Raw genomic sequence first — 18,688 nt, 5'->3', positions numbered from 1 at the left:
TTCTAGAGAATCCGGTATGTATTGGTACATATATACAAGAGCCATACCATCAGACAGTCACAAACGCCATTGAACCCAATCCCATATCCACCGTATATCTATACGCACGCTGTATCGCATAAAACAAGGCAAGACCGAATCCCTGAACCGTTACGCATTATTCGCGCAAGAGAAACTTGCACTACTCGGGTCGTCATGGATGGCTTTACCGGAGACGTAAAGGCCGAGGCCGCACTGCGTATCCATGAGCTACTGACTTTATCGGATGGGGGGTATGGGGTTGGCTATAGGGTAGATTAGCAAACTCACAAGTGTGGCAGCGACGACAATAGCCATCAGGTTCACGAGGGTAAGAAGAATTTTCTTTGGAGAGGAAAACCAAAGGCCTTTGTTCATGTGCAGCCAGAACATTCCGCTGAGGCCGAAGGTGAACCAGCTGGCGAAAAGGGCAGTCTGTTATTGGTATTAGTGTGTGAACGATGGTTAGTGACTTTGAGAATGAAGTACACATACAATCAAACCGAGAAGGTTGCTGAAGACAGGAATAGCTTCGGCAATGATCCAGGCGAGGATCCACAGACTCGCAGCAATGCCCACCCAGGAGCTGACCGCGACCCAGTCGCGCTTATGCATGCGGTCGGTACCACGGAAGATACGGATATAGATGTATTTGAAGGCGATGTGGCCGTTGATGACACCAGCAATAATGATCTAGTTTTATTAGTCATTGCGTTCGGCTTTCGAGAGCTGTGACTTACGGTTGGCAAGGCAATGCCGTAGGCAACTTTCGAGACGACAGGGCTTGCTGACCCCAGGGCAGGAGAGGCGACATCAACACCAGCGTAGCGGTAGATGACCACTGCTGCAATGATGTATAGGGAGATGTCGATACTCTGTAGTAAACACAGAGCCTTGGGGAAGTCCCGGGGGTCCTTCAACTCGGCGGCAAAGCCGAAGAAGGCGGCATGTCCAGCTGATTTGGTTAGAGATAATTGTCGATCTCGCCAAAGTGAATGACAACATACCGAAAGCGAAAACAATGTTCGTGACAGACGTGAACCCGTGGACCAGGTCGGTCTTAACCGTAACCTGCATGCTCCCGGCCCCGGGAGCTAAGATGCCAACACCGATCATAGTGATGATAACAGCCGACAGAATACTGATAAACGCTGTTGCTTGTCAATATCATCCCTAGAAAGTACGATCGAGGGTCCCTTACAAACAAGCGATAGCCAGGACATCTTGGCCAGCGTCCGAGGCAGGGACAATACAAAGGATACCACCGCTCCAACCACTCCAAAGACAATAGAGCAGGTGCCATGCTCAGTAAGGGTGTTCATAGCAATGACAAACGTGAGTATATGACTGGCCATGATGAATACTAGGAACAGTGTCTGAGTAACTCCTAGTAGTTCACGCCCAAATTTGCCCGCAAGCACCTCACCCGCATCGGCCATATTCGAGATGTGAGGGTATCTCCATTTGAATTGCCCAATCACATAACCAGTGTATGTAGCCAGGGCTCCGAAGAAAACCAAGATAATGAGAGCGCTATCGATATAATGTCAGTCAATGTAACATCGTCTCCATGAGAGTACGTACGGGACTAAGCCTAAGCCGGCGACGGCCGCTGGTAAGGAAAGGACACCCAAAGACACTGTCTCGGCCACCATGAGCAAACCGCATTGCCTATGGGAAGGATTAATTGTCAGAGATCTTGCTCAGCAGTCATTGAGGTTCCCCAGTACACACCACCACTTGAGGACCTTGTACTTGACTTCGGCAAACTCCTCGTCACCGAAGGCATCTTGCATATATGGGGATATCTCTTCTTTCTTCTCATCCATGTTGAATGATTGCTGGTCGGCGGGCATACGCTTCTCCTGCTGCTCAACCTGCTCCACATGGTTCGCAGTAGGGGATAATGAGACAATCTGAGGGGGACTCATAATGGCCACCTTTTTGCTATGCAATGAATGAATAAGTTTACTAGAAAGAATTATGGCAAGTGGAGCTTGCGTGAGGACAAGAGAAAAAAAACAAAAAAAAAAAAAGAGGAATAGAAGGGTTCCCTGCTCAGATATATAAAGGAGCTTAGAAGGTGAGGGCGAGCAGAAGAGCTGCCTGGTGAGGGAGTTGGCAGAGGAGGGTCGGGAGAAAGGGGAGCACTAAGAGGCAGTAAATCTCACAGCTCAACCTATCTTTGGCTTCCAAGCTCCTTTTTCAAATCAAGAGCGAACCATACTGACCCCGTAGACCTGCACTAACCCCAGTCTCCACAAGCAGAATATCCTGTCTCAGGACTCTCAGCCTGTCATCGGTGGCGAAGATCGCTTGGTTTCAGTGGGTCACTGGCTGACCAGAACGAATCATGAAAATGCGATGTAATGGAAATTGGCAGTACCCAGTCTGGGCTGTTGGAGGCCCGCAGTCACATTCTATTGTGGATCTGGTGAAGATGGGGTGTGATAAAGAGGCCGACGCCCGTTGACGCATGTTGGACACGGTGCCAGTTGTTTGGTGCAAGGGGGATTGAGAAATCGATCCCAAAGCCTCAAGATAGACGCATCTAGAGATCGTTATCGACGTTCCTTTGATGTCTACATGCTCTCCATACTCTCGACCGAGTCCGGAGTACGGTTTATTCCGCCCCAAGCGGGATAAGCTTCGGCATGGCGTCGTGGACGAATGCGGACGGTCCCTTAATGTCCGCATTGTCTCCAATCATCCCGACTCAACCAGTACAGATGCAGATCTGCCGTCACTGCATGAGCACCGTGACACAATCGCTCTTCTGTGTAAACGTGTGCAAAGCTAATCGTTTAGAAATAGATGGAATGGACTCTTTGATAAGATTGTGGTTATGTAACTGAGTCATGTTCTTTTATCAATAAGAAGGTAAACTAAGCAAGCACTAGCAGCTTGCCATGCGACATGCTTATCTACAGAGATGCAGCTACTCACCTGCGCTGCAGCAGGTAGAATACACCTTGGTGCCCACTGAGCATACAGCCTTCCTTGAAGACCCCAGGAAACTTGCCTGTAGGTTTGCTTTTTGAGTTTGATTGCTTAACCTTTTTCTGGAAGGAGAATCCCAAAAAGAAAGGAAAGGAAAAAAACTCTTCAAGTCCCCGGATGTTTCTTGCAATGATGTCCCAAGGTTTAAGCCAAGTGAAGGACGTGACTCGTATATACTGCTCGGCTACCCTCGGCCTCGGAAACGATTCCACAGGAACACGAAAGCATTATCCCGATTCCGACAAAAAGCTCCTATGTATGACTTCTGCACAGTACCCTAGCCAGCGGAATTTGGGCTTCACCGTAATCGTTGATTTGATAATTATTCCAAATGTACTCGATCTCACCATGGAAAGCGTACCCCAGATCGGCTCAACCCCAGACACCAACCCCCCGCTCCATCCCCAGGGCAGCCTAAAATACCCCGGATACGACTTAATGGGGCTTTTCCGCCGGTAATTAAACTACAGAATTCCCGTGAATGGATGAAGCAATAACCATTACCAAATAATTATCCCGAGGTATCTCGAACAAGCTCTCCCGCAGTGCCCGATTGTGGATCGGTTGCGGTGTACCGCCTCAACCGACACGGCTTTCTTCAACTTGCGGGTATTTCCACCAGGAAAACATCCGGTTCCTTGTTTGCTTTCTGGGGTCCGGGGTAGCCGCCCAGTGATGGATGCGCGATTTATCACCACCCCGGACGAATGGGAGAGTCGGTGATTCCTATCTCAATGTACGGAGTACGGAGTAGTGGGATCAGATTTTTCTGGGGAAGTTTCTGTTAGTCATGGTTTCGGCCCACAGTGGCTCCGCCCTCGTGCTGTGGGTTACAAGATAAATCAAGACCGTATCTCGATAAATCCAGAGGATACGCCCTCTGGGAGATAATGAGAGTGAAAATGTGGATTTGGAAAATTGTGTCTTACAGTGACACTTGACCGTGATGTCACCGACACAGTCCTCGACACGTTTCAAGGACTCATCTAGGGATTCATCCTATTCTCGGTGCTGATTTCCTTGTGTCAATGTCTATGGGTTTGAGTGAACTAGTATGAGTCTCCTCGAGTCTTTGTTGTCTATGGCGGATAAAGAAGAATAAGGCACTTCCCCATAAGCTCGACAAGGTACTCACGTTTTGAGTTGAAGTGCCTCAGAGGCTCGGCCTCTAGACCTCAGATTTAGCATTTCCGCCTCAGAGATCAAAATCCTGCCGGGTGTACGGGATCTCCTTGAGAATGAACGGGAGGGGCAAGCAAAGCAAATGCCCTGCGCAGAGGTGATTCGGTACCTACTACTACTTGGTAGTACTTGGCCGAGTACATACAGGGCACCGATTGGCTAGCCCTATATCAGCGAACGCTACGATTGGGCAGTCCCGTCCAACATTTCAATCGCTGGACGGCGATGTTTTTGGCTCAGATGCCAATACCTGGAGAGTCAAACTGGATGAGATTTTGCCTGGGAGTATAATTGAAGCAGGTTTATGCCTTCGGAGCGAAGGTCGCCCCTCGCATCGCCAAGGCTTGAGTCAGCTCGCTTGGACCTTCGTAGTTGATTTACCCCTCCACCATGTCATTCGTATTGCCGTAGCCTGGCGTAGACCCATTGCGGCTCTGGAGCCCGACGTCAAAAGATATTGAAGCATCGTCTGCCTCTTGCCTCTCCTCCTTCTACGACCTCAGTAGCGAGGATTTACAACCATGGCTACCGAGACGGAAAACGGCCGTATCGTGCAGGATAACGATGACTCGACCCCCGAGCCATCCTTCTACGATCAGAAGGATGCTCGCCAGGTTATAGGCAAAATAATTAGTTCAAACTTCGCGGTCATGGTAGCTGGACTGAATGGTCTGTATTTGTGGTCATCCGGACATATTAAAAACTCCGAACTGACCATGTGTAGACGCTGCCACTGGTGTCCTGATACCCTACATCCAACCGACCTACGACATAGGTTTGCTGCAAGTCTCATTCATTTATCTCGTCAATTTTACCGGCTGGCTTTGCGCCTGCTTTGCCAATATCCATGTCTGCTCCAGGCTAGGAACGGGGGGCACGCTACTCTTGGGCGCAACGGTTCAATGCCTCGGGTATGCGCTCATGTTCTGGCACCCGCCCTATCCTCTTTTCATGGCCGCCTTCTTTTTCACAGGCATGGGTGTCGCTTTCCAGGATGCGCAGGCAAATGCCTTCACTATCACTGTGAAAAATGCTCATAGATGGCTGGGTATACTCCATGCTGTATATGGATTGGGAACTATCATTGCTCCACTGATTGCTAACACAATCGCCTCGCGGACGCCAGAATGGCATCATTACTATTTGATCGTGTTTTGCGTGGGCGTTGTGAATATCTTGCTTCTCGCTTGGACGTTCAGGCGAGGTCTTTTCCGACCTAATGTGCAAAATGCCAAGGATACCGCTGGCAGTGAATTGAAGGCTACGCTAGCTAATCGATCGGTGTGGATCCTGAATGGATTCTTCTTCCTCTATGCTGGTGCGGAGGTGGCTTCTGGAGGTAGGATCTCAGAACATAAGCCAAGTATATATGTCTTTCGGTTTCGGCTAACCTGAACAGGATGGATTGTTCAGTTCATCGTCTCAGTAAGACATGGTGACCCGAAGAAAGTAGGTTATATCGCCTCCGGCTTTTGGACTGGCTTTACCGTGGGCCGAGTCCTGCTCGCGGACATCACACACAAATTTGGTGAACGTCGAATGGTGTTCATTTATCTCGTGCTGGCACTGGCGATGCAGCTCATGTTCTGGATCGTTCCGAGTATCCCAGTAAATGCTGTCGCAGTTTTCCTCTTGGGTAATCAACTTTGGACTTGGACACTCGCAGCAGAAACTGGTGAAATGCTGACAATTCAAATAGGATTCTTCATTGGACCGTTTTACCCTGTTGGACTGTATGTTCTTACCGAAATCGTGCCCCCGGAGCTACATGTCGGGGCGATAGGTATGTTGACCGAGCATCGTCTTTCTTTTGCACATTTTACAGACTCAGTGCCGTTTTGCTAACCCTCTGGAACAGGGTTCACTGCGAGTCTAGGACAAGCTGGCTCGGCCGCTTTCCCCTTCATGACAGGCGCAATAGCCTCGAAAGCGGGTGTTCAAGTCTTGCAACCGATCATGGTCGGCTTGCTTATTGGTATCGGCATATTTTGGGGGTTTATTCCCAAACAGGGGGAAATAAGGCTCGAGGACGACGACGAGAACGGTCGACTTGCAAACTAGGATCAGCAGGCGACCTTGTCATTGATACAAATTCGGATATGAATTTTGCCCTTTAAACAATTGCTGCATTGAGAAAATGTTTTGTTATGACTAGATTGTTCAGAATCATTTTTTTTGTCCCGCACGAAATGCAAATCCATGAAGAAATACCAGGGCTACTGAACGGGACATGTTTCCGTCACCGCAGTGGTGATTAATTCCTCCAGGAATGGATTTACCTCCGACCACTGAGCGATTTGCAGTGAGGTTGATATCCCATGTCAATAGCTTGCGTAGCTAAGTTTTAGATTGCTTAAGTGTCGCAACCAGATATATTCAACCTCAATGGCTAATTGTGTCAAGACACATGGTTGATATCTAGGTGATGGTCCCACGTCGCTTGGGCGCCGATAGAAACTTGGAGTTACATCTAAACTAGTACACTGGCCGTGCGATGTCTCGAACCGTACGAAAGAGCGCCCTGCCTCACATGAAAAAATTAGCATTACGGCCTCCACATTGACGACATTCATAACTTAGTGGGAAATAGCTCAGAGAGAAGATTAAGTCGTCATAGCCTTACGCATCCGCAGATGGTATGGCGATCCGACTAAGGATGACTGATACGAAAAGTTTCATCATAGCTGAACCAGGGTCAAGGGGAGGAGACTCACGAAACATTAGATAGGGGTTCAGAACCCCCGACCGTAATCGGGCAATGGCGGGTTCAAATAATGCCGAAAGTTCACTATGGATACTAGTTCTCCATTCTCTATTTTCGTCGAAGAACCCAACAGCTAATCTTCATACGAAACGATCCTGCGACCAGCCAAATGAGAATGATAACCTGATGGAGCAGACTTGTGAGTACCCCCAGAAGCGTCTTCATCATAATCCAGCGTAGGGTTCGTGCTGTTATCTACGGTCTGGTTTCTGGCCGCTGACTGCCTGGTATTGGACTGCAGGGCTCTCGCTTGTTGATCCTCGCCTGTCGATTGATCAGTTACACTGACGACATTAGATCGCTTCGCAGCAGTGTCATTATCATCTGCTTGATCGTCCTTAGATTCATTGGATTCAGAAACTTTCAGACTCTCCTCCTCCTCTTCCCTAAGTTGTCTTTCGCGTAAAAGTGAGTGTATCTCACTATGTCTGAATATTTTTATCTGCTCGTCCGTCAGGGTGCGCTTCACACCATCGGGGTAGTATCCAAGGCCGTCATCATCGTCTGCGAGCTCGTCTGCTACATTTTCATTGGATGCATACTCAGATACGAGAGACTGGGCACTTCCGGGAAAGTGTTTAGCTTGAAATGCTTGCAGGTCTTCCTATGGCGAAGGGGGTCAGTGAGATGAGGTCAGGACAACATAGGACAAAACTCACTATCGTTACAGGTGGGATGTGCAATGCAGACATTTTGGTTGTTATCTGCAATACAAACCTACTCACACGATCCAAGTCATGCGTGGATGCAGTATAACGAATCGACGTGGCAGCAGGTTGTCTACTCCAACAGCTTGAGGACGGGAGGAAATCGAAAGGACGCGTTTCTTGGCGCGACAACCAGGTCTGTAATCTTACACCTGGGCCGTAATTTACCTATCCTGAGGCATCCGTATTTTATCTCGTTCATTTTTCTTCTGTAGGGATTCCATTGAATTGTTATCTAACAATAAAAAGTCCCAAGAAAAGCGAATCAAGAGATTCTGGAAGGTGTGATAGACAAATTAACCCATTTTCTAGACCTACCTGTATCCCTATCGCCTCTACCCCAGAAGTCTAATGATAATTATGAACTCTTGCTTCTGGTATGTACATAGTTCATATTGAGACAAGTGCTGATATTTAGGTATAGAAGCCCGACGTCACCAGATAAGCACGAATCACAGTAGTCGAAGCGCACTGTAATCATCAATCTGGGATCCTAGTCATTGGATCCCCTTTCCCTCTTTTTTTTTGATATGCCTTGACTGCAACGCAGGTTTCATGATATTACCAATAGTGCTACCACGATGAATATATCATGGCCTACATAGAATTTTCTCGGCAGCCGATCATGAACTTCTGAACTTTATTAAGCAACCTTTTTCTCTTCGATCCCATCTTCTTATATATTATGCGCGCTTGGATCGCTGGGACAGATTTGAATACAGTGACTAGTGACTAGTCAGCTGATCCTGCAGCTGGTCATCCAGAAGCTGCACAGTTAGTGTTAATGCAAGGCGTCGAACCATTAAAATGTCACGGGAGAAATAAAATTCTCCGTTCCTTTCTAACTAATTACCCCAGGAGACTAGCAAGCGGCATACTTGTTATATTGTTGCCGATTTTCACCTTCACGCAGTCAAAGCAGACACTCAACTCACGTAGTCCTCGAAGTTCTATCTTTGCGATCTCGTCCCTTTCATCGGGAGAGGGCTCCGTTAAGCTCCAAGCCAAAGAGATGTGAAAGCAGTGGGAGTAGTCTGTAGAATCACCTTGCTGCCATTGCATAGGGGTGCTAGAGTCTGCATCTGCGTTCAAGATATGCGGTGAAGCCTCATAGAGCGATGGTTGGCTAAATAAAGCTAGTGATCGATTTGAGAGTTTCAGAAGGCGGTTGAGGGCGTCGTTTTCCGGCGTTTTGACTCGCAGAACATAGAACCACCGTGTCTTTTCATAATTGGACACACAGTGCAAGCCTTCCGTTGTAACATTGAACCTTGTGCGATGTCAAATCTTTAGAGCCCTGTAAGGGGGCAAAGGCAACTTACGCTCGTATGTTTGAATCTTGAATGGCGGATTGAAAAATTTCCAAAAATGACTGCCTTTGCTCAGTCCGAAGAACAACCGGCCTTGAGAGGCTGATATGCAGTGGGAGTTGTGCGCCAAGATCACTTCGCAGTAAGCTATTGAGCTCCACTTTACTCTTTCTAAGCTTCCCCTCCATCTGCGCAATAACATTGCTCAATACGGACAGCTCTCCTCTTGACGGATACCCTGCTCATGTTAGCTCACGAATCAGGAATAGTAGGAGATTGTAACCATACACTCTAAATAGATATGGGTCGGCCAGTTTCCTTCAACATGCGGAATAGCCCTTTTACGGCCCCCATGGAGGCTTGGATCATCTTTTACACTAATACGAGTGCTCGATGCATATAGATCATGGAAGGCTTTCGGCAGTGGAGGGAGGGATGAAATCAGCGTGGCAGTGTTTTCCTGCCGCAGTCGCTTGGCTGGTCTTGGAGAAATTTCACTATGTGAAGTATCTTCCTCGGACTCTGAATCCGAATATTGCACCAACGCCATCAGGTGGTGGGTGTCTCGTTGGGAAGAAATGTGTTGTTGTTCACAAGCCAAGAAAGTGTGGGTAACTTTCGGTATTTTGGTGCGCCAAGCCTGCGGCTTTCTGCACACCCCAATGAGACATTGACAATAGATAATTTCGTATATGCATGTTGACAATGCACTAGGAATAGGTGATTGTCGCCCCGTTCAACTTATTGATATCAGAATTGGAACTAGTCTGCTATCACATTTGCAGCGCCTTGCATCTCGGGCTGCTGGTCATATAACAACCTGACTGATAGAGTTACTCGACTGGAGAACTGAGCAAGAACATGAGCCAGGGCTCCCATACCATTCGGACCCCGAAGCTTTCTGAGCCCTCTCAGGTCTCCATCCTCGTGTACTCGCATTACAGGCCGGTTTTATATATTTTATAAGTCAGAAAAGTTAAATACTCGTGATGATGATCGTGGGGCGAAAGTGAAAGTCAACCCGATCTCGTGACTCAGAATTAATGACTATATTTAGTTCCTCAATTTCTCTATTTACAGGATCTGGATTTATTCTACTAAGCAGCAATCTTAAGGGTGCCTCAGCTTTCCAGCAGTGTTTCACTGAAATCCCCCGAAAGTTATATACGTACGTTCTGGAACTTCGCGCATAGTGTAGATGTTAGAATAGAAATAAAGTGAACGGTCCTGAATGTAAAATTGGTCCCTTGAATTTTATCAGGAACCGGTGGCTCGTGCGAGGTGATTAACTCAGTAAACGTCATGGAAGCAAATTCCACGGTTCTTCTAGACCCTCGCTAGTACGACATCACAGAGTAGTACCTGTACTAGCCAACCTACTACGCGATACTAGTCCTTTTAATGCGAGGTGCACGGACACTCTGATTGTATTACTGCTTAAACTTCGAACTGATTCTTCCTACGAGAACTTCTCTGGAGTAAATGCTTCGGGTGATGGTCGGATAAGAGGAAATATACGCCTCATCCGGTGGAAACCGTAAGATCAGTTATGACGTGACTATAAACATGATCTGCGGTCCACTTTAGTCATGCAGCCCAGTCAGATGCTCAAGAACCGTTGGTTGGTGCTGACTACTCGTAAGGTTCAGTGCCTTTTCACAGGTGCCGAGGGGGGTCAGGAAAATTTCATGAATCCGTGGAAGAACAACTTTGGGCAGTAAAAATTCTGCCAAATCTCTGAGGTCAACCATCTAGACTCTCATCCTTTCATCATCGAGATCAGTGAAATGTAACCAAAAGGGTCTAGTCTTCCGGACAGATCCTTACGCTAGACTCGATGTGGCGAAACCGCTAAGCCTATACAAGGCTGACGTGCCACTGTTATCGATAAGCCTACCCCCCGGACCGTGCGGGATCATCATACGCAAGTCGTCACGTCACTCTCGGCCACCGATGACTCTTCCTTATATTATTACTGTCTGTCAAGAGTGTTCTTCTTCATCCTCTTAGTATCTATCTCTTTATTTATCTTGGTCAAAGATTTCACACCAGAATACCACAATATCAAAGGTTTGCGCGCCTGTGAACTACAATTTTCCACTTTCAATACAAGCCCCACTTCAGATAGTGACATTAAACGCACTATCACAATAGCGTCCGTGTGCTATCGCCTACCTGCATACATCTATTCAACTCTATTCAGCCATCTGAGCTGTCAGGAGACAGGTCTCGAACTTATTCTACGACAGCTTCACCGTCTATTCAATAGCATGGCCTCCACCGGAGAAGCCATCTATATGACACCCTACTCGCCCTACCCTTCTCATCACCAGCAGGATTTGGACCTGAACATGAACAGCTCCTGCTGCCGTTACCTCTCAGCTTCACCAAGTCGCCAGTCACTTCGACGCCAGCGATCCTCGTCGATCCCTTCGATTTGCTTTGACGGATATCTCGAGCACCTCCCCGTCGAGCCAAAGAAGAAACGCGAGTGCACCAGTTACTACAACAATCACCCCCGCCGCCACTCTCGCGGCCCACGACGCACAATGAGGTATTCCCGAGACAGTCAACTCGTTAATCCCGACGTCATCGATCGCCTGGATAGTGCTGGCTTTTATCAGTATCATCATGAAGGACCATACGATGCAGTATACCCGGAAAGGAATTTCGACAGCAAGTTGAGCCCCGTCGAAGCCGTCAAAAGAACGAACGAGGAAGCTTTGAAGGCCACCCCCGAGAATAAGATTAAAGACAGCATTAACAGTCATCGTCCTCTCGATGGGGTGGCTTTCTATCCACCTGGTACTACGGATAGGGAAGGACAAATTTATAACTACGAGGAGGGTACCAATATGATGAACGACTATGGTAACTTTATGCGCTGCCCCGGCTTGGTAAGTACTCACTCATATATCTTGTTACAACAAAGCACTAACCTCTTTTGACAGAAATTCACCGAAGAAGACTTCAAGAATGATCCTTTCTACAACACGCCACTTCCAAAGCCATTCGCCTCCCTCAGAAGGGTACTAAGCCTGCGTCGCCGAAACCGCAGGAGTACCCAGTGAATGAATTCGACTTCTCCATCTCCGAAGGTTATTTAAGGAATATATAAAGGGTTAAGATTGATAAATAGGGCTAGGATGTCAGGGATTTGACAACACAATATGATACCTCATGTTTTGTTATGTACTTCAGCATCATGCTGACCACGGAATGGGCTGATATATGGGGTTGTTCGGAGTTTTGGGCATGGAGTTATGGATTGATTATCTTTCATGTTGTTCGGCTTTCTGTAATTATAAATGTCCGTCAAGATCTCAACGTGCTTCCTCCTATCCCCGTTGAACTTGATCATGGTCATGATTGGGCATGTTTAATGTTGTCCGAATCTACTCCTGTACCCACTGCCCATCAGAGAACCAACTGGACTTTACTTGCCTCTCGGATGCAGCATCACAAGTCCGATCGAGTGCAATTGAATCAACTTACTTCTACCTCTCGGATATGATAATGAATCCGATAGAGGGACACTTTACGAAAAACTACACTGCCAGTAGTAACTTCCACTCCGTAGTAACGTAAGAATCTTACTATGCATATGTTCCGTTGACACGGGCGTACACCACCGGAATGAATAATTTACATTTTACCAATGAAATCCATACATAAGGCGAGTTCGCGTAATATATTCATCGAACGAGAAAAACTTAGCCATGCATAACCTTGTAAAATAATCTCGGGCAGTAAGAGTGTTGACCAGTGGTACGTTCAGAATGTCCTAATCATGAAATCGCTTGTATCAATACCAATCACAAAGTATAAGTATGGACGATCTCTACTAGTAGCTGTTCACCGAAGGCAACCAAAATATACGATACGTAATGAGGAGGGGGGAGAGGGTTAAGCGAGCAGTGCGAGAATGCGGAATTAGCGTATGAGTGTGTAGAGCAGCATTGCTACTGTGAGGGGTCTCCATGCTCCAGCTCGCCCTTGCATGTACCCCAATATATTAGCAGCTTGGGCAGTTGATGGGCATGTCCAACTTTAATTATTGCTCTCCAAAACGGATAGTCGTAATCCTTTTCAAATACTTTTTTCAGTACAGAGTAGCATTAGGTCTTCTTTGGAGCTTGGAAAAAAGAAAAGGGGGAAAAAAAAGGAAAAAGAAAAAGAAATCCCCTAAACCAAAGGAGGGAAACTTGTACCTAGTGCAAGCACCTTGAGTACTATAGATGATGTGAGAATTTGGTCCCGCCCTAAACTACGGTTTCTACCAGCAAGATCACGGATAAATACATAGATATGAGTCATGTGTATGCCCTTATTTCACCGTAAAGAGGATTGAGCTCGAGCTCTTAGGGCTGGATTGTCTCCACGAGATGCCAAGATTGTTGGATCTGGGGAGAACTGTACGCGCATGCTTGGCGCAATCAGGATCGTCAAAATGGCACTAAGGCCTTTAGGATCAGGGTTCCTTTCAGAGCCGGGGGGGAAAGTGTCACGCCATTTAGCAAAGGAGGGTTCCCAAGGATTCAAGGACACTTTGATTCGGTTGGGTCTCATACATTATGATTCTAGTGAGATGCCTCTTGCAGAGCACACTTGATTAGTAGTGTGAATACTATGTTAGCTTGCTACTGTCCATATTGCTAAATCATCTTGTTTAGCACTGGGATCCCCTGTATACCTACCACTGCATTAAAACAACTCTATTCTTACCGCATTGTTTACAGTACAAGTCTTTTGTTAGCGTATTTACCTCGTTATATATGTTCCAGAAGATGTCACGACATGTATCCTTCATTTGTCTCTCTTGTTATTTCCCTATTTATAACAAGATCATCCTTGTTATTATTATCTCATATAACTTGAAACAACAAGGGAGGACCTTCTTTGTTTCAATTGAAGGTTGAGGACTGTAGAAACATAGATGGGGCGCTAACGAATTGGAACTGCTTCGAAAAAGGCTTGGCGGAGATTATTGAAGGAGGACAACTATTGATAATCATCCGATGACTGTCATGCAACTCCGCCACCAAGGACAGCTTGTCAACTTCTCTCGCTCTACTCCTTCATAACTCGCCCAATCCGCTCATTCTCTTTTTAAAAAATTTCGCCGTCGCGTTGAATTTTGTCGCATCTTTTTGATTTTTTGTTCTCGTTCATTTAAACCCTGATAGACATACATAGCAGTGGATTATTGTTGACCGAAGATCATGAGCTTAAACCCTTGATCTGATTGACAATTTCGAGGCCCACTGTTTGTGTTTCTCATGTGAAGAGAACGGATTTACACAACCGATAGACACTTAATTTTTTTATACACCCACACATCCATTACAATTGTTTTCTTGCATATTGTTCTCCGGATTAAAAAAAATGCATTCTGCAGCCAAAGTATTTTATTTGGCTGTGTTTGCCTTCTTGAGGCTCGCCAATGCCGAGTCTCAACATCATGACCAGAATACATGCGCCGTGAGTTACACTATATATATATAGAAATCGGATTTAGTCTTCACTTATTGAGCCCCATTTGCTAACCTATGCGCTGTTTAGATCGACCCTAAAGCCACGGTCTCCGACGCCTGCGTCTCCTACAACAGCATTGATTCGTTGAACGACAAAGTTTACCCTCTCCTCCAATCTATAACTCAAGATACCGACTTCTTCTCATATTATCGACTTAATCTTTTCAACAAAGTCTGCCCCTTTTGGTCAGACGAGAATAGTATGTGTGGGAACATTGCATGCTCCGTTACTACCATCGAGTCGGAAGAGGATATCCCACTACCATGGCGCGCAGAGGAACTAAGTAAGCTCGAGGGTCCGAAAGCTGGTCATCCTGGGCCCGGGGTTCGGAAGGAGAGACCTGGCGATCGACCACTCCAAGGTATGCTTGGAGAAGGTGTCGGAGAAAGTTGCGTGGTTGAGTACGATGATGAGTGCGATCAGCGAGACTATTGTGTTCCGGAGGACGAAGGGGCGAGCGCTAAAGGCGACTATGTCAGTTTGCTTGATAACCCGGAGCGATTTACGGGATATGCAGGAATGGGAGCCCACCAGGTGTGGAATGCAATTTACCGTGAGAACTGCTTCTTGAAGTCGACACCGGAACAATTGGAACTGTCTCCGAACCCTCAGTTTGGAGAGCTTCAGGCTGTCAATGACTTGCGCAATGTCCTCCAGAATGAGCTGAAGCGCGCAGAGGGATTGCCGCTGGACAATGAGTGCCTCGAGAAGCGGGTTTTCCACCGGGTCATCAGCGGTATGCATGCATCCATTTCGACCCATCTTTGCTGGGACTATTTCAACCAGTCTACCGGTCAATGGAACCCGAATCTGCAATGCTTCAAGGAAAGATTGCACGACCACCCGGAGCGGATCTCGAACTTGTACTTCAACTACGCCTTGGTGTCCCGCGCCGTCGCCAAATTACGGAAGCACCTCGAGAATTATACATACTGCACCAGCGATCCCGTCCAGGATGCAGACACTAAGGAGAAGGTGTCCCTCTTGACTTCGGCTCTTGCAAACCGGCCACAGATCTTCGATGAGAACTTGATGTTCCAGGATCCAAGTGCCATCGGCTTGAAGGAAGACTTCCGCAACCGGTTTAGAAATGTGAGCCGCTTGATGGATTGTGTTGGATGCGATAAGTGCCGACTATGGGGGAAGCTGCAGGTTAATGGATATGGCACGGCCTTGAAGGTCCTGTTTGAGTACGACGAGACCAAGAATGGAGAAAACCCTCCTTTGCGCAGGACAGAACTTGTGGCTTTGGTCAACACTCTAGGTCGCATCTCTCACAGTGTGGCGGCTATTAGGAGCTTTCATCGTGCTATGGATGTGCAAGATGGAGAGACTCTTACAATTCCCGCTGACGTGTCGTCAGTAAAGAACCCCAAGGGCAAGACCACAAAACGTCTCATCAAGGACGGCGGTACGACGTTCTACTATGAAGATGATGATGACGATTTTCAGTATCTTACTGAAAAGCTCCCATGGGAGCGGGCGCCACGAGGCGAGAATGACGGCTTCCTAGACGACCTCCGCTCGGAGTTTGAGGTTTTTTGGAATACATTCGTCTACGTCTTGAGGAGCTGGGTCAATATTCCCCAGACCCTGTAAGTATTCTTGATGCGAGTTATAGCACCTGGGTACTAATAGCCATTTGACACAGATTTGAAATTTCTACTCTAGAGTTTAACCGACTCTGGAATTATTGGCTGGGACTTCCCGTGCCGCCACGGTCTTGGAAAATTAAACGGCCAACGGAGCCGGGGATGCAGAGCCGCGACGAGCTATGATCAGGGGGTGTTTTATCGCGTATACATTCGGTGCTCAGGTTGTTTGTGGATTATTTGACTGTACAGTAGCAGAGGATCTCTTCATTGGCGTTTCTTAGGCGTTGTTAACAACCAGCGGATGCACATCTTCGGAGTTCAGGGTGTATATTATGTGGGTGTGAACAGCTTTGGATGTTTAAGAGCTATTCACCGAGAGTCCAGGTTTGGATGAATGAATTGTCTTTCGAATATTAATGTTCTTAAATGGTTTTCTAGAAGCTCGTATCAACATAATCATATGAACCTCCCAAACTTCGGACTTCGTTCGGCGTTCTCCGTCGGCAAGGCTTCCGGTAGAGCCTCGGCATTTCCGGGCACATGCACCGAACTTTTCGATTTCTCCTCGTTTGCGCCTCCACCGCTCTCAGACCCCATCGTCCCCATCTCCACCATTCACTCTCCTCTCCTCTTCTCCTTCCCCATCTCTAAGCTTCCACTATCTACCTCACCATTAGCATAGAGAGCCCTGCTTAGTGTCTCCGCTTGGGTCGATCTCGATGCCAGGCTGCTGATTGATCATCTCCAATACAACATATGGCATCGGTTTCGCCACCTAAGCCTTGGGAGAGAGCAGGTGCCGCAGCAAGTGGTTAGTCATTGCCAACTTACCGATCTACCATCCTCTCCTTGACCTTTACTCACACGATATTTCACTAGGGAACGTATTGTCAGCACCACCTACTGGCGGCCCAGTCGCGTCTTCTGCGATGACTGCCACAGCCGCGGCGCCAGCCGCGACCACATCTACAACCGCCTCAACAGCATCTACCGCCCCCGACCTTCCCTCTCGTCCTAACACGCTAAACGCCGTTGTAAATCGCACCGCATCAAACTATTCGCCGTATGGTGCCTCCCGGATTGGAGCTAGCCCATACGGAGGGTACGGTGGCTATGGCTCGTACTCCTCGCCATATTCCCGCTTTGGCAGCATGGGGTCAATGTACGGAGGTTACGGAGGTTATGGCGGCATGTACGGTGGAATGGGAGGAATGGGAGGGATGGGTGGGATGTACGGCGGCATGCCTGGTGATCCCAACGACCCCAACAGCTTGACCAATTCTTTCAGTCAAAGCACACAAGCTACGTTTCAGATGATCGAAAGCATTGTGGGCGCATTCGGCGGATTCGCCCAGATGCTTGAGAGCACCTATATGGCAACTCATAGTTCATTCTTTGGTATGTTGCGATCGTCTAGTCTATTCGGCGGTGAAACCTGCGATTTACTAATGCCTCTTTTTAGCAATGGTGTCTGTCGCAGAGCAGCTCGGAAACCTGCGTACTGCCTTGGGATCGGCCCTCGGAATCTACACTATGATTCGATGGTTCAAGACGTTGATTGCTAAGATTACCGGCCGCCCTCCCCCGGCGGATGCCACTTCTCTGACTCCCGCTGCCTTTGCGGCATTTATGCACGGTCGGAGTTCGCCGGCTACCCTTCCGGATGGCTCTCCCGCACCCCCTAAGCCATCGAAGAAACCATTCTTTATGTTCCTCCTTACTGTAGTCGGACTTCCTTACTTGATGAGTAAACTCATCAAGTCGCTTGCGCGCTCCCAAGAAGAGCGCCAGAAACTCATGATTGGGCCAAACGGCGAACCCATTCAACAGGCACCATTGGATCCTTCGAAGCTCGACTTCTGTCGGGTCCTGTACGACTACACTCCTGAGACCCAGGAAACCAACGGCATTGACTTGGCCGTGAAGAAGGGCGATATCGTCGCTGTTCTTAGCAAGTCAGATCCCATGGGCAACGCATCGGAATGGTGGCGATGCCGTGCTCGGGACGGCCGTGTCGGGTATCTCCCCGGGCCATATCTGGAGACTATCCAGCGGAAGCCACAGCAGCAGGCGATCACATCGGGCGGCGAGGCAAGCAGCCGTACCAACAGCATGCAAGCGAGCGTCTCGGAGGAAATCCCGGCAAACGAGAAGAAGCCTGAACTTAAAGGAAAGATGGGCGACATCTCTCCCGAAAGCTTCCAGAAAGGTGCTTTCTACTCGTAATGCCTGAGCGGATTTGATATACCATGCCTTTATTTCTTACTTCTATCATTAGTCCACGAGCAGGAGGTCATGTCGGGTTGACTCCCTTGCAGCATGGATCTTACTACTAATGGGCGGGACCTCATGACTACTTCACTACTGGATATTCAAGCGTTTTGGGTGCTTAGAGGTATACGGATTCTTTTCATGTTTCTCTTTTCTTTCTCATGTTCAGCGGCCAGATGACTATTTATATTATTTTATACTTCATACCGTGTACAGATTACCATTGTTTTCCTTTTGTTGTCAGGAACAAAAATTGACCGGTTGACCAGAGCGCCACACACACATCTTCATAATAATAAAGTAAGA

At 47.7% G+C, this 18,688-nt stretch overlaps 7 protein-coding genes across 7 annotated transcripts; 4 read left to right on the top strand and 3 right to left on the bottom strand.

Moving 5' to 3' along the window:
* Window positions 1-150: 150 nt before the first annotated feature.
* On the bottom strand, window positions 151-1,949 carry ANOM_010108 (neutral amino acid permease; the record flags this gene model as incomplete). The annotated part of the gene is made up of 8 exons (XM_015555364.1): window positions 151-234; window positions 310-453; window positions 514-711; window positions 759-973; window positions 1,026-1,169; window positions 1,220-1,551; window positions 1,603-1,689; window positions 1,753-1,949. The coding sequence occupies 8 exons, from the start codon at window positions 1,947-1,949 to the stop codon at window positions 151-153; spliced, it is 1,401 nt and encodes a 466-aa protein (XP_015403205.1).
* Window positions 1,950-4,721: 2,772 nt separating this feature from the next.
* On the top strand, window positions 4,722-6,267 carry ANOM_010107 (putative MFS transporter; the record flags this gene model as incomplete). The annotated part of the gene is made up of 5 exons (XM_015555363.1): window positions 4,722-4,869; window positions 4,925-5,539; window positions 5,600-5,836; window positions 5,900-5,983; window positions 6,059-6,267. The coding sequence occupies 5 exons, from the start codon at window positions 4,722-4,724 to the stop codon at window positions 6,259-6,261; spliced, it is 1,287 nt and encodes a 428-aa protein (XP_015403202.1). The 3' UTR covers window positions 6,262-6,267.
* Window positions 6,268-7,037: 770 nt separating this feature from the next.
* ANOM_010106 (DUF3807 domain-containing protein) lies at window positions 7,038-7,656 on the bottom strand (the record flags this gene model as incomplete). Its single annotated transcript, XM_015555362.1, has 2 exons — window positions 7,038-7,568; window positions 7,624-7,656. 2 exons carry the CDS (start codon window positions 7,654-7,656, stop codon window positions 7,038-7,040), a joined length of 564 nt encoding a protein of 187 aa, XP_015403203.1.
* An 864-nt stretch (window positions 7,657-8,520) lies between these two features.
* ANOM_010105 (HVSL domain-containing protein) lies at window positions 8,521-9,531 on the bottom strand (the record flags this gene model as incomplete). The annotated part of the gene is made up of 3 exons (XM_015555361.1): window positions 8,521-8,941; window positions 8,994-9,219; window positions 9,270-9,531. 3 exons carry the CDS (start codon window positions 9,529-9,531, stop codon window positions 8,521-8,523), a joined length of 909 nt encoding a protein of 302 aa, XP_015403200.1.
* Window positions 9,532-11,251: 1,720 nt separating this feature from the next.
* Window positions 11,252-12,522, top strand: ANOM_010104 (uncharacterized protein; the record flags this gene model as incomplete). The annotated part of the gene is made up of 2 exons (XM_015555360.1): window positions 11,252-11,878; window positions 11,933-12,522. 2 exons carry the CDS (start codon window positions 11,252-11,254, stop codon window positions 12,050-12,052), a joined length of 747 nt encoding a protein of 248 aa, XP_015403201.1. The 3' UTR covers window positions 12,053-12,522.
* Window positions 12,523-14,366: 1,844 nt separating this feature from the next.
* ANOM_010103 (ER oxidoreductin) lies at window positions 14,367-16,500 on the top strand (the record flags this gene model as incomplete). Its single annotated transcript, XM_015555359.1, has 3 exons — window positions 14,367-14,462; window positions 14,544-16,111; window positions 16,168-16,500. The coding sequence occupies 3 exons, from the start codon at window positions 14,367-14,369 to the stop codon at window positions 16,292-16,294; spliced, it is 1,791 nt and encodes a 596-aa protein (XP_015403198.1). The 3' UTR covers window positions 16,295-16,500.
* Window positions 16,501-16,867: 367 nt separating this feature from the next.
* Window positions 16,868-18,337, top strand: pex13 (peroxin PEX13; the record flags this gene model as incomplete). Its single annotated transcript, XM_015555358.1, has 3 exons — window positions 16,868-16,922; window positions 16,991-17,509; window positions 17,574-18,337. 3 exons carry the CDS (start codon window positions 16,868-16,870, stop codon window positions 18,335-18,337), a joined length of 1,338 nt encoding a protein of 445 aa, XP_015403199.1.
* Window positions 18,338-18,688: the final 351 nt, after the last annotated feature.

The sequence above is a fragment of the Aspergillus nomiae genome (genome assembly GCF_001204775.2).
Source record: "Aspergillus nomiae NRRL 13137 chromosome Unknown contig00360, whole genome shotgun sequence".
In the NCBI taxonomy this organism is placed as follows: domain Eukaryota; kingdom Fungi; phylum Ascomycota; class Eurotiomycetes; order Eurotiales; family Aspergillaceae; genus Aspergillus; species Aspergillus nomiae.
Note: the sequence above shows the minus strand (reverse complement) of the source record. Positions and strands in the feature narration are given on the sequence as shown.